This window comes from Hemitrygon akajei, chromosome 16 (genome assembly GCF_048418815.1).
Source record: "Hemitrygon akajei chromosome 16, sHemAka1.3, whole genome shotgun sequence".
Taxonomy (NCBI): domain Eukaryota; kingdom Metazoa; phylum Chordata; class Chondrichthyes; order Myliobatiformes; family Dasyatidae; genus Hemitrygon; species Hemitrygon akajei.
In genome coordinates, this window is record NC_133139.1 from 71,826,151 (window position 1) to 71,841,024 (window position 14,874).

At 44.5% G+C, this 14,874-nt stretch overlaps 1 protein-coding gene across 1 annotated transcript; it reads right to left on the minus strand.

Annotated features, from left to right (window-relative positions):
- Positions 1-468: 468 nt before the first annotated feature.
- LOC140740172 (ADP-ribosylhydrolase ARH1-like) lies at positions 469-11,273 on the minus strand. Its single transcript, XM_073069147.1, has 3 exons — positions 10,813-11,273; positions 9,510-9,870; positions 469-1,828 (listed from the first exon to the last, which is right to left on the minus strand). Exons 1-3 carry the CDS (start codon positions 11,153-11,155, stop codon positions 1,396-1,398), a joined length of 1,137 nt encoding a protein of 378 aa, XP_072925248.1. The 5' UTR covers positions 11,156-11,273; the 3' UTR covers positions 469-1,395.
- Positions 11,274-14,874: the final 3,601 nt, after the last annotated feature.

Consider the following 14,874-nt stretch of genomic DNA (forward strand, 5'->3'; position numbering starts at 1 on the left):
AAGGAAACCAATCCAAAACTAGGGAAGGACATTAACTTTTGAGTACCCCAAGGGGAGAGTCAAGGAACTCCAAGGGCCAGGGAACACTAGCAGGCATTGTCCATAAATGCATGAACATGACCGAGATGCTTAATCCAAATAAAGGAAACCATGAAGACATGAGGCATGAACTGGCACTTGCACATTGCAACTGGGATCCGAGATTAGCTGGTAAATTAAATCCAAAATTAGTTTTGTAAAGAAGACAGGATGGTTGTAGAGAGTTGTCAGTGTGGTTAAAAGCCCACAACCTAGCAGTGTTTCACAGGGATCCTTATTGTGTATGTAACACTCGCTTCGCCTCGCGGCTTGATATAGGGAGTGATAACCCCCTGCCCGACCAAACTTAAGAAATCTCGTTTGTGTGGATGCTGTGCGATGTGTCCTGTTACAAATCAGTAACCCGAAATAACTAACAGTACACGATAAGCAATTAAACGATTAAGCTTTATAACTCTTACTTTGACAATATGGTTAGTAGAGAAATGAAATATTAAAAAAAGGCCCAAATCTTATTAAACAGTCTGTGCACAAAGTTGGAGCTCACTCATAGGCCAATTGGTCCCCACCGACCTCCTCTGATCATCGCTGTCCTTCGGACCTTCGCTCCGAGTCCACCCCGTCCGGTGGTCTACCAAGTTTGTCCATTCGCATCTTCTCTCTTCTTCTCTCTCTCTCTCTTTCTGGCAAAAGCCTGTGAAATCAACTGCTTCCAAATTCACAAGACAGGGCAACAAAATCCTGATTGGCCAACATGCATCCACAGTCGTTATCTCCAGCCATAACCCAAACATTGTTGCTACAGAGAAACTGTCACTTCAGCAGTAAACATTACAGAAAAACCATTACATTAGTAGTGAAACCGTGCACCTCATTACATGCACATTAACATAGTTGTGAATTTAGCAGGTATGATAATGCTCAGAACTACACAACAAAGATTTCTTAGTTGTACAATTAAGGTGCATAAAGCCTTGAACTTTATTTTTAAAAAATAGACTTCTAAATTTTATTATTTCCAGTTCCTCTGGCCATATCAAAATTATACCATTCTATTTATAAATTCTCAACTTTGATTCTTTGCAAGTGAAATTATGTTCTCTGGAACTAAGTCTTGATCTCTCCTGTGAAAATAGTGCATTGTGTATTCCTTCTACTATTCGGAATTTAGACATTCCAAGGTGGCCTTTCATTCAGACCTTTATTCACCATAACCCGCTTGGTAACATATGGCACATTTTGCTGGTTAGAAACGAGAAAGGCGGCAGGTACAAAAATAAACCATTTCCCAGGCAAACAGGCTTTTATATTTTGGATTAACAATTTCTGATTAACTAGTGATTAGTAGATCAGAGGTTAAGAGCTTGAACAAGTTTTCTGTGAGTCTTCTGACTTAGTTGAGTTAGTTAAATGGAACAACTTTGCTGCCACAGACTCCAGTCTGCTACGATACTCTAAGCCTTCATAGTTGGATGCAGGAACACCATGAAAGCCATACATGGCTCCCCACCAGGCCGCCGCTATTGCACCAGTAGAATCACTATCGCCACCATGGAAAACTGCTCTGTTACAGAGTTCCTCCCATGAATCGCCTGAGCCCAGGATAGCATCGTAGGCTATCATGGGGGCATCATGCCCACTAGCTCCACCCCAGCCACTATAGCTGACAGAGGCATAGAATTTATCACGCTCAGCCACACCATAAGGCTCTGGGAAAACCGGCTTTGAAACCCCATCCATAATGCCTCGGTCCTGAAGGTACTTATTCCATTGATTTTCAAAATAGGACCTAAAATAAGAAAAGATCAAAGTTATTTATTTTACAGAAGGGCCCTTCAGTCTAGAACGTGTCAAGTGTTTTTCTTTGTTTAGCCAAATACAGCGAAAATAATTTGACTCATTTTACTGATTCAGCAACTTCAGTCTCTTTTCTCAACATTCACAATGTTATTGTGTGAAGTTCAACTATGTTCACTCAGGGAGTAGCCACTCAGTCATAGGGCACAGAAACAGTACCTTCAACTCAAACCACGCCCATCCACCAGCACAGTTTGCAGCCCTTGTCTTGCCCATTCAGGTATTGGCAAGATACTTAGTAAATATTGAGAGCGTATTCACCATTCTCACCCAGTTCACAATCAGAATGGGAAGCACATGACACTCACAGTCTGATTATGACATTAAAAAAATCTTGTCCATCATTGAGGACATCTTCAAGAGGTGGTGCCTCAAGACAGCATTCATCACCCAGGACATGCCCTCTTCTCATTACTACCATAACAGAGAAAGTACAGGAGCCTGAAAGCCCACACTCAACAACCCAGCTTCTTTCCTTTCGCCATCAAATTTCTGGACGGTCCATGAACACTACCTTACTACCTCTCTTATGCACTATTTATTTTTAAATATCTAACTTACAGTATTTTTAATGCCTTGCTCTATACTGCTGCCAGAAAACATCAAATTTCATGACATGTCAGTGATAGTAAACCTGATTCTGATTCATAGCTGAAGGATGAACGGTTGCACTCACGTGTACTGTGAGGAAGTGATCTTAGAGGTTAGTCATGGCCAGAATCAACTCCTGCCTCAGCAAAGACCTGTACACACTGCAATCTGCCTATCTCCGGCAAATGCATTCCACTGCCTCTCCACTCAGCCTTGGATCACCTGGACAATAGCAATACCTACATCAGGCTGCTGTTTATCAATTAGTTTATTGATGATTCAACACCCTCAGTACTAATTTTAAAAAAACAACAAAAACCTGGGGCTCTGCACCTCCTTCTAGAACGGGATCCTTGACTTCCTCATCAGGAGACCAGAGTCAGTGTGGATCAGAGATAAACTCTCCTCCTCACTAACAATCAACAATGGCACACACACCAGTCCTCATCAAGGGATCAGCAGTAGAAAGGGTGAGCAGTTTCAATTTCCTGCGTGTCAACATCTCTGAAGATCTATCCGAGGCCCAACATATTAATACTATTACAAAGAAACAACAGTGTCTATATTTTACTAAGGCTTTGGGGAGACTTGGTATGTCACCAAAGACTCCAGCAATTTCTACAGATGTACCGCAGAGAGCATTCTAATTGGTTGTATCACCGTTTGATATGGAGGTCAATCCACAGACTTCCCAGCAGCACATTAAGGACGAAAGAACAACTAGGGAAAGAATAGGCTCCATTAGACACAAGAGGGACAATATGTGTGTGGAGCCAAAGGTTCAGAACAGTACAGCACAGGAACAGGCCTTCCAACCCATTCTGTTGTGCTGAACCAGTAAAATGAATAATCAATTGACCAACCTAACGAATACCCTCTGCCTACACAATGTCCGGATCCTTCTATTTTCCTCACAATCATGTGCCTATCTAAACCTCTCTTCAAAGCCTCTAATGTTACTGCCTCTACCTACACCCCAGGAATTCCAGGCACCACCACTCTGTGTTAAAAAAGATCTTGTCCTTAACAGTGTACTGTCCCTTTACCTTTGACCTACCAAGCTGCAATACTTCACATTTGGTGGGGTTAACTCTATCTTCCATTTCTCCACCCTTATCTGCAACTGATCTATATCCTGTTGTATTCTCCTATCAGACTGCCCCCTTCTCCAGCCCTTTATCTCTTTCACCAATCTACTTCCCACCTCTTTACTTCACTCCTCCCCCTCTCCCAGTTTCACCTATCACCTACAAGAGAAAATCTGCAGATGCTGGAAATCTGAGTAAAACACACAAAATCCTGGAACTCAGCAGGCCAGGCAGCATCCATGGAAAAAAGTACAGTCGACGTTTTGGACCGAAAGCCTATGGCAGAACTGGAGGGGAAAAAAGCTGAGGAATAGAGAACCCAGATCTTTACTTCATCTTTCCCCTCCAGGTTTCACCTATCACCTGGTGGTTCTCTCTCCCCTCCCCACCTTTTAAATCTACTCCTCGGCTTTTTTTCTCCAGTGTCGCCAAAGAGTTTTGGCCCGAAACATCAACTCTACCTTTCATCCCATAGATGCTGCCTGGCCTGCTGAGTTCCTCCAGCATTGTGTGTGTGTTCGTCACCTATCATCTACTACCTTGATCATCCCCTCATCTCCCCCACCTTCTTACTCTTACTTCTCATCTTTTTTCTCTAGACCTGATGAAGCGTCTCAGCCTGAAACATCAACTACTTACTCTTTCCCATAGATGCTGCCTGGCCTGCTGAGTTCCTCTAGCACTTTGCGTGTGTTGCTTGTATTTCCAGAATCTGCAGATTTTCTCTAGACACTAGAATACTACAGCACAGTACTAAGCCCACACTACCCTATAACCCTCTATTTTTCTTTCATCTATGTGTCTATTCAAGAGGCTCTTAAATACCCCTAATGTTTTGGCCTCCACCACCATCCCTGGCAAGTCATTCCAGGCACCCACAATCCTCTGTGTAAAAAAACTTACCCCTGATATCCCCACCCCTAAACTTCCCTCCCTTAACTTTGTACATATGCCCTCCGGTGTTTGCTATTGGTGCCCTGGGAAACAGGTACTGGCTATCCACCCTATCTAAACCTCTTATAATCTTGTAGACCTCTATCAAGTCCCCTCTCATCCTTCTACGCTTCAAAGAGAAAAGTCCCAGCTCTGCTAACCTTGCCTCATAAGACTTGTTTTCCAAACCAGGCAACATCCTGGTAAATCTCCTCTGCACCCTCACCATCGCTTCCACATCCTTCCTATAATGAAGTGACCAGAATTGAACACAATACTCTAAGTGTGGTCTCACCAGAGATTTGTAGAGTTGCAACATGACCTCTCTATTCTTGAACTCAACCCCCTACTAATGAAGCCTGGCATCCCATAGGCCTTCTTAACTACCCTATCAACCTGTGCAGCGACCTTGAGGGATGTATGGGTTTGAACCCCAAGGTCCCTCTGTTCATCTGCACTCTTAAGTAACCAACCATTAACCCTGTACTCAGCCTTCTGGTTTGTCCTTCCAAAATGCACCACCTCACATTTACCCGGATTGAACTCCATCTGTCACTTTTCTGCCCAACTCTGCATCCTGTCTATATCCTCTTGTAGCCTTCAACCTACAGCTCCATCCACAACTCCTCCAATCTTCATGTCATCTGCAAACTTACTCACCCATCCTTCTGCCTCTTCATCCAGGTCATTTATAAAAATCACAAAGAGCAGGGGTCCCAGGACAGATCCTTGTAGCACTCCACTAGTCACCAACCTCCAGGCAGAATACTTTCCTTCTACTACTACCCTCTGCTTTTTTCCTGTAAGCCAATTTTTTATCCAAACAGCCAAGATTCCACTGATGCCATGCCTCATGATTTTCTGGATGAGTCTCTCGTGGGGGACTTTGTCAAATGCCTTGCTAAAATTCCATGTAGACCACATCTACCGTCCTACCCTCATCAATTTATTTTGTTACCTCTTCAAAAAACTCAATTAGGCTCGTGAGGTATGACCTTCCCTTCACAAAGCCATGTTGACTATCCTTGAGTAGACTGTACTTCTCCAAATACTCATAGATCCTATTCTTAAGAATCTTTTCCAATAGTTTGCAAACCACCGACGTAAGACTCACTGGTCTATAGTTCCCAGGATTCTCCCTATTACCTTTTCTAAACAAGGGAACTACATTTGCCATTCTCCAATCCTCCAGCACCTCCCTGCAGCCAAAGAGGATTGAAAGATCATAGCTACTACTCCAGTGATCTCTTCTCTCACTTCCCAAGGCAACCTGTGGTATATCACATCTGGCCCTGTGTTGACTTCTTCCTTAATTTCCACATTGTTCAGCACACAGACCTGTTCTATTTTGACCTCACCCTGATCAAGTTCCTTTTCACTTGTGAATACTGAAGCAAAGTATTCATTTAGAACCTCCCCAACCTCCTCCGCCTCCAGGCACATGCTGCCTTCTTTATCCCTCAGCGGTCCCACCTTCATTCTTGTCATCCCTCTGTTCTTCACATACACATAGAACGCCTTGGGGTTCTCCTTAATCCTACATGCCAAGGCCTTCTCAAACCTCCTTCGAGCTCTCCTAAGTCCTTTCTTAAGCTCCTTCCTGGTTACCCTATATTTCTCATGAGCCCCTCCTACTTCTTATATCTAACATGTGTTTCCTTCTTCTTCTTGACAAGTTGCCTCACATACTTCGTCAGCCACGGTTCTTTTCCTACCATTGTTTCCTTGTCTCAGTGGGACAAATCTATCCTGAACCCAGCACAAGTGGTCCCTAAACTTCCTCCACATTACTTCTGTGCTTTCACCCTTGAACATTTGTTTCCAATTTACTCTCGCTAGTTTCTGCCTCATCCCTTCATAGTTAGCCCTTCCCCAGTTAAGCACTTTCCCATTTTGTCTGTTTTTATCCTTTTCCATAGCTATGCTGAAGCTAAGGGAGTTGTGGTCACTCTCACCAAAATGCTCCCCCACCAAGAGGTCTGCCACCTGACCAGGTTCATTACCCAGAACTAGATCCAGAATGGCCTCTCCTCTCATTGGCCGGTCCACATACTGTGTCAGGAATCTTCTTAACACACCTGACAAATTCAACCCCATCTATCCCCCTTGCAGTCAAGAGGTGCCAGTCAATATGAGGGAAGTTGAAGTCACCCATAACTACAACCCTGTATTTCCTGCACCATTCTAAAATCTGCCTGCTTATCTGCTCCTCGGTATCTCGAGGGCTATTTGGCAGCCTATAGACTACTCACAGCACAGTGATTGATCCCTTCCTATTTCTGACTTCCACCCACACCGTCTCAGTGGACACTCCCTTTGCAGCGTCCTCCCTTTCTATAGCCGTGATACTATCCCTGACCAGTAATGCTACTCCCCCACCTTTTCTACCTCCCATCCTATTCCTTTTAAAACACCTAAACTCCGGTACCTGCATCAGCCAATCCTGCCCTTCCTCCAGCCAAGTTTCAGTAACAGCTACAACATCGTAGTTCCACATACTGATCCATGCTCTTAAGTTCACCCCCTTTATTCCTAATACACCTAGCGTTGAAATAGACACATTTCAACCCTTCTAACTGGCTACATTTATCTTTTGTCCCCTGCCTGTCCTTCACCAACTCAGAACACATACCACCATACCCTTGTCCTTCTACCCTAATCTCTGCACTCACATTCTGATTCCCACCCCCCTGCCAAACTAGTTTAAACCCTCCCCAACAACTCTAGCAAACCTGCCCACTAGGATATTGGTCCCTTTCCAGTTCAGGTGCAGCCCGTCCTTTTTGTACAGGTCAGACCTTCCCCAGAAGAGATCCCAAAGATCCAGAAATCTGAACCCCTGCTCCCTGCACCAACTCCTCAGCCACGCATTCATCTGCCATAACTTCCTGTTCCTACCCTCTCTGTCTTGTGGCACAGGCAACAATCCCGAGATTACCACCCTTGAGGTCCTGTTATTTAAATTTTCCTAATTGCCTCTATTCCTTCTTCAGGACCTCATCCCTACTCCTATCTATGTCATTGGTCCCCACGTGGACCACGAAATCCAGCTGCTCACCCTCTCTCCTGAGAATACTGAGAACTCGATCCAAGATATCGCAGACCCTGGCACCAGGGAGGCAACAGACCATCCAGGATTCTCGATCTCTCCCACAGAACCTCTTATCTGTCCCCCTATCGAATCCCCTATCACTACTGCTCTCCTCTTTTCCCTCCTTCCTTTCTGGTCTGAGGGTTCAGTCTTGGTGCCAGAGACGCAACCACTGCAACTTGTCCCTGGTAGGTCGTCCCCACCAACAGTATCCAAAACAGTATGCTTATTGTTGATGGGAACAGCCACAGGGGTGCTCTGCTCTTCTTGCCTATTCCCCTTCCCTCTCCTGACAGTCACCCAGTTAACTGTCTCCTGACTTTTAGGGGTGACTGTCTCCCTGAAACTCCGATCTATTACTGCCTCCCAAATGATCCGAAGTTCATCCAGCTCCAGTTCCTTAACTCAGTTTGTCAGGAGCTGCAGCTGGATGCACCTTTTCCAGGTGTACTCATCAGAGACAACTGTGCTGTCCCTGACTTCCCACATCCTACAATTGGAGCACTGGACTGCCCTATCTACTGCCTCCATTACCAACTCCTAAGTTAATTAAATTAAAGAAACTTACCTGGCCTTACCTCACTGGGAGCAAGCTCGTCCTTCACTGGCCCACACACTCACTGGCCGCTCTGCTTGAGCTACCCCTCTTTTTATTTGTTTGAGCTTTTCAATTTTCGATTGTCCAATCAAACTGCTTGGTCACCTGACCTCAAATGCCCAATCAGCTGCTTTCTGCTGAGTCTGAGCTATTCAAATCTTGATTGACTTGACTGCACAATCCAACTGCCAAAACCTCAAAGTTCCACTCCTTCACTGGCCGCTCTCCATCACAATACAGTGGGCCAGCCACAATCTCGTTTGTGATTGTCCCAATGTATTTTTTGCCAGACTTCCACAATATATCCACACCACCACCACTGTTTGTATCATCTGCAAACTTACTAACCCACCCATCTGTACTTTCATCCAGGTCATTTATACACATCACAAACTGCTGAGGTCCCAGTACAGATTCCTGCGGAACACCACTAATCACAGACCTCCAGCTAGAACAAGTACCTTCAACCACTACCCTGTCTTCTATGGGCAAGCCAGTTCTGAATTCAAATGGCCAATTCACCACTGATCCCGTGAATCTGAATCATCTGAGAATCATGAGCATCCCATGAGGAATATTGTCAAACTCCTTACTAAAATCCATGCTGTAGACCACATCCACAGCTCTACCTTCAATCACCCTCAACACCTCGTCAAAAAACTCAATCAAATTAGTAAGAAATGACTTCCCCACACAAAGCCATGCTTGCTCTCTCTAATTAGGCCATGGCTTTCCAAATGCTCATTAATCCTATCCCCAAGAATTATCTCCAGTAATTTCCCTATTACTGGCATGAGACTCACCAGTCCAGAGTTTCTAAGATTATCCCTGCTTCCCTTCTAGAATTAATGGAAGAACATTAGCTGCTTGCCAGTCCTCTGGGACCACACCTGTGGCTGGAGACGATATTGGTCAAGACCCCAGCAATCTCTCAATAACCTGGGCTATATCTCATTATGCCTGGAGACTTATCCAACTTAATTTTCTTTAAGATAGCCAATACTATCTTCTTTACCTCAAAATACACTAGCATATCAATATGCTCAGCAATGATCTCCCTATCTTCTGCGCCCTTGGTAAAAACTGATGCAAAGAACTCATTAAGGACCTCACCCACATCCTCTTTCATTGTCCCAACAGAGAACCTGACAACTGGCCAGTTGAAGGTCCCTCCATCTGATAGGCAATTTCAGTCACCCTAGAGGTTATGTGGTAGTGCTATAATCAGATGCATAGATTTAGTAATTACAAATTAACCATTCACACCATGGTCTTCAGAATAGAAAATAAGAGTGCATGATTTCACACTCACCACGCAGCCAGGTTTTCTTCAGCATACTGCTGAGAGTTCTGCACATACGTCTTGGCTTTCTCCAACACTTCCATCAGGCCTTTACCCCAGCTCTCTACAGGCTTCCCATTGACAGCATATGCGGTGAACAACGCGGCCGTCACTGCCCCCAGGTAACCCGTAGGGTGGTGGTGGGTCATTCGACCGCTTTCAACAGACACTGCAATCAGCGTTTCTAACTGGTGGGGTTGGGGATACCGCAGCCCAATGCACATTGCCCGCATGGCAGCACCGCAGCCACCGCCTTTTGGGTTAAACGGGATCTTCCATCCGTCGGGAGCATTTGGTTTCAGCAACGAGGTGGCACTTATACACGTTAATCCTGACAAAAGGAAACAGTCTATGACTAAAGTGATTCAATGACCAGATTCACCAGCCAAACAAAATCAGTTGCTCAACAAAAGCTCTGCCTGAAATAAGTGGTTTCTCTGAACCCAAGTGTCTGAGTCGGGGGGAGTTTACAGTTGAGTCTCGGTGACCAACTGATGGGAACTTACAGAGCTTGTGCATTTCTCCTGAGCGCTGAAGGTTCATGGTCCCAGAGGTTTACTACCACCCACATTGGGGGGGGGGGTCCCTTCCCTTGTCAACCATCACTGTACCTGGTCCCCACGCGCCTCTCCACACCTGGTTCCTTACCAACTGTTCACATGTTCCACCCGTCTGTGGTCGCCAGTGCAATCCACTATGCGGTCTGTGCTGGTGATGCCAACAGGCTCAATAAACTGATTAAAAAGGCTGGCTCTGTCTGTTAAAGGAGTCAAATTGGACACACTGGAGGCTGTGGTAGAACAAGGGACCCTGTGGAAAATCCTGGCTAATCTGGACAATGTTTCTCACCCCCTGCATGCCAACTTGGCTGAAACAGAGAAGCACTTTTAGTAGGAGACTAAGACAACCGCGCTGCTCCAAAGAGAGCTGTTTCTCCTTATTCTCCGCCATTAGGTTCTATATTGAGTCAACACAGTTGAGGAAATGAGAACTCCCTTCCCCACCCGACCCCGCGTTAGACTATTTGAGGTAACTTTTTTAATTCTTTCTACTTTTCTTCTAAGATTCACTTGTAATGCTACTGTGACACTGTAATTTCCTTTGGAATCAATAAAGTATCTATCAACCGCCCCACTCCCCTCATACTCAGTATCTGGCTCTCCCCTCAGAATGGTTCACCCACAGCTCGCTCCGTTGCCCCCACCCTCACCATGTTGTTCCCCTTTCCACCCCCACCCCTCCCCAGCACCCCACACCGGTTGCCTGCCCGTACCCGGCCCTCTCCCGTTCATGTCATTCATGCTCTCCTTATAACCCCGAGCCAGCCGCGGGTACAGCTTCTCCAGCGCTTCCTTAGGATGCGAAGCGGCCACCAAGGCCTCGGCCGTCGCCAGGTGCATCACCGTATCGTCGCTGACCACCCATCCCGTCACGTTGATGCCCCGACAGCCGCCTGCCTCCCGTAGTTCGTCATGGATCTTCAGGCCACTGCGGCAGAACTCCCAGGATCCACCTTTGTAGCCGAGCGCGTCGGCCGCTCCGCTCAGCACCATAGCCGCCACATAGCGCTGCAAGAGCGGAGACATCACGACCCCACACGAGCCCGACCGCTCCATCTATCCCATTCAAAGTGCGGAACCAGCTGTTATCACGGTGACGTAAACCGAGACATGACCACCATCATAGTGAGGTCAACAAGACTGACTATGGCCGCCATCACTTTAAGGTCATTAGTGTGGTGGTATCACGTGCAATGATGTACCAGTACGTGATTGGGCAGAGTACTGAGCATGCGCGAGTCTGCTGGCATGTTCCGGCACGTGGCTGGATTAAGACCTAGTAAACACAAAGTACACTGCAGGTGCTGTGGTCAAATCAACATGTACAAACAAGCTGGAGGAACTCAGCAGGTCGGGCAGTATCCGTGAAACGAACGGTCAACGTTTCAGGCCAAGACGTTGACTCTTGTTTCCACAGATGCTGCCCGACCTGCTGAGTTCCTCCAGCTTGTTTGCACGTGTTGGATTAAGACCTGTTTGTTTATTACTGTAAATAAAAGTTTTCTAATTCTTCCAGAATATGATTCTTCACTGTTAACCCACAGTACGTTTAAACAAATGTTCGAACTGGAAACGGTAAAATGGAAAGTTTACAACCCCCACCAAAACTTCAGCTGATTGGCAATGTAGCTGAGAATTGCAGGATATTCAAGCAACAGTTTGAACTGTACTTATTGGTGATTGATTATGAAGAAAAATCAGAAAATACCAAAGCTGCGCTTCTGCTCTATGTAATCAGGAATGGTGCAGTAGAGGTATATAATTTTGTCTTTGAAGATGGAGATAATTTCAATTTAAAGTTAATAATGGACAGATTTGAAGTATTTTGTATACCTAAGCGTTATTTAACGTATGAGCGATATAAATTCTTCACATGTGCGTAGAGAGCTGCTGAAACAATTGATCAGTGTGTTACAGAGTTAAGAAGGCATAGTAGAACATGCGAGTTTGAATTGCTCACGGACTCTCATTAAAAATAGAATTGTTTGTGGCATTCGAGATAATACTCTGAGAGAAAGGCCGTTGAGAGAGCAAGATTTAAATTTTGAAAAAGCTTTGGCGCTTTGCAAAGCTTCTGAGTGGCACTCCTTTTGGCAGATACTCTTCTCTTCTGCTTCCGTTTGGAATTGCATCAGCTCCTGACGTGTACCATAAAACCATTCACATGTTATATGGGCACATTGAGGGCATATATACATCCATGAATGATATTATTATTTGGGGATCGAATAACCAAGAGCATGACAGCAGGCTCAGACAAGTCTTTGAGGCAACACGCAAGGCTAACCAGAAATTGAATAAAGACAAATGTCAGCTAGAAGTGACGGGACTTACATTTGTGGGTGATATCATCAGCAAAGAGGGTGTGCGTCCTGGTCCATTGAAGGTTTCTGCTATTGAGAACATGACAAGACAGCAGTGTAAAAAGGATGTTCAGAGGTTTATGGGAATGGTTAATTATATGGGAAAATTTATACCCAATCTCTAGGAACAGCTTGCTCCATTGAGGCAGCTAACAGAAAAGAGAAATTAATGGAGCTGAACAGGAGAAGGCATGGCAAAATCTCAAGAAAGTACTCACAAAAGAACCTGCGTTGAAATTTTATGATGCTGAGAGACCCATCAAAATCCCATGTGATGTGTCTCAAGCAGGCATAGGGGCAGTATTACTCCAAAAACATGACCAGGAGTGGCTACCAGTGGCATATGCATCTCATTCATTATCTGATCCAGAAACAAGGTATGCCGAAACTGGAAAAGGAATTGCTCAGTATTATGTTTGCTTGTGAGGGATTTCATCAGTTTGTGTCAGAGCAATCTATTGATGTTGAAACCAATCATAAGTCTTTGATTGAGTTGTTTCACAAATCTTTAAGCGACTGTCCTTTGCAAGTTCAGCAAATGATGATCAGATTGCAAAGATATATGTTGAATGTGTCATACACACCTGGAAAATTCATGTTCATGGCTGACACACTTTCCAGAGCTGTGGATCCAACAACAAAAGACAGTCACAGGAATGTTATTAATGTTCAGCTATTTATTGATATGATCATAGAAACTGTACCTGTTGCTCCCAAGAAGTTGGAACTGTTGCGTCTTGAGACAGAGACAAAATTCTCAATCAGGTAATACAAGGAGTGTTGGATGGATGACCAGATAATAGGCATGACTGTACCTCAGTAGTACAAGATTATTGGAACCACAGGTCAGCACTTTCTGTTGTGGTTGGGATATTGTACAAAGGTAGTAGAATTGTCATACCTAAAAGTCTCCGTAAAGAAATGCTTGATAAAATTCATGAAGGCCACCTAGGTATTGAAAAATGTAAGAGAAGGGCACGGGAAGTGATGTTTTGGCCCAGGATAAATCAAGAGATTGCAGAATTGGTATCTTCTTATCAAATATGCCTGAAATACTAACCTAGAAACCCTAAGGATCCACTGCATCCACATCCGAATCTTCAGAGACCTTATCAGAAGGTAGGCATTAATCTTTTTATAACTAACAACAAATACATCTATTAATAACAGATTTCTACTCACTGTATCCCGAATTGTGTTGTCTGGGCAGAACGACTGCCAAAAAAGTAGTTACATGCATGAAATCAACGTTTTCAAGACATGGTGTACCTGATGAAGTTTTCACAGACAATGGTCCGCAATTCTGTAGTGAATGCATGAAACATGTTGCTCGTGAATGGGGCTTTGTTCATACAACATCTCATCCATTTTTCCCTCTGTCTAATGGATTAGTTGAGAAATCAGTAGGAATTGTCAAGAAGCTGATGCACAAAGCAAAAGATAGTGTAAGTGATTTTTATAAAGCCTTGTTAGCCTATCACAGTACCCCACTTGAATGTGGATTTTCACCTGCTCAGCTCTTGATAGGGCAGCGTTTGAGATCTAATCAAGCAGTGGATGAGAGCCTTCTGAGAGCAGAGGGAGGTGAACAAGCGAAAATATGGAAAGATGAACACAAAGCAAAGCAGAAACATACTTTGATAGACGTTCTCGTCCATTACCTGAACTACACCAAGGAGATGAAGTGAGGATACAAGACAAATGAACACATGGACACAGAAAGCTACAGTACTTGAAGATGTACAACCCACATCATACATGGTCCAAACAGAGGAGGGAGCAGTGTTCAGAAGAAATCGCAAAGACCTCAAGAAAGAGCCAACTTCAGAGATTCAGTTAACTGATGCAGACCAGACAAAATATGTAAATAATAACAAGGAAAGACAAGATCTGTGTGTACCACTTAGAAGGTCTACTCGTATTCATAAACACAGAGAGACTGATAGAGACTTGTTGTATTATGTATTTGCTTTGATTAACGTTGTTAATTGTTTTTTCTTTTTAAGGAAAGGAAGATGTGGTGATATCACGTGCAATGATGTGCCAGTACATGATTGGACAGAGCACTGAGCATGCGCGGGATTGCTAGAATGTTCCAGCACATCCCAACCTGATTGACATCTGAGACCCTGTGAGTGAGGATAAAAGAGGGGTTAAGATGTGTTTGTTTATTACTGTAAAGAAAAGTTCTCTAATTCTTCCAGAATATGATTCTTCACCGTTAACCCACAGTACGTTTAAACAGAAGTAACATAGCAAATGGGGCTTACAAGCGTCATCATGGTTAAACAAAGCTGCCGGGTGAAACACCCGACATGTCACACGGAGAGAAATGGGCCTAATGCTGAGCCTGACAGGCTGAGAAAGGAGAGAGAAAAATAGTGCCTGTGTCAGTGAAGGGGAATTGGTGGC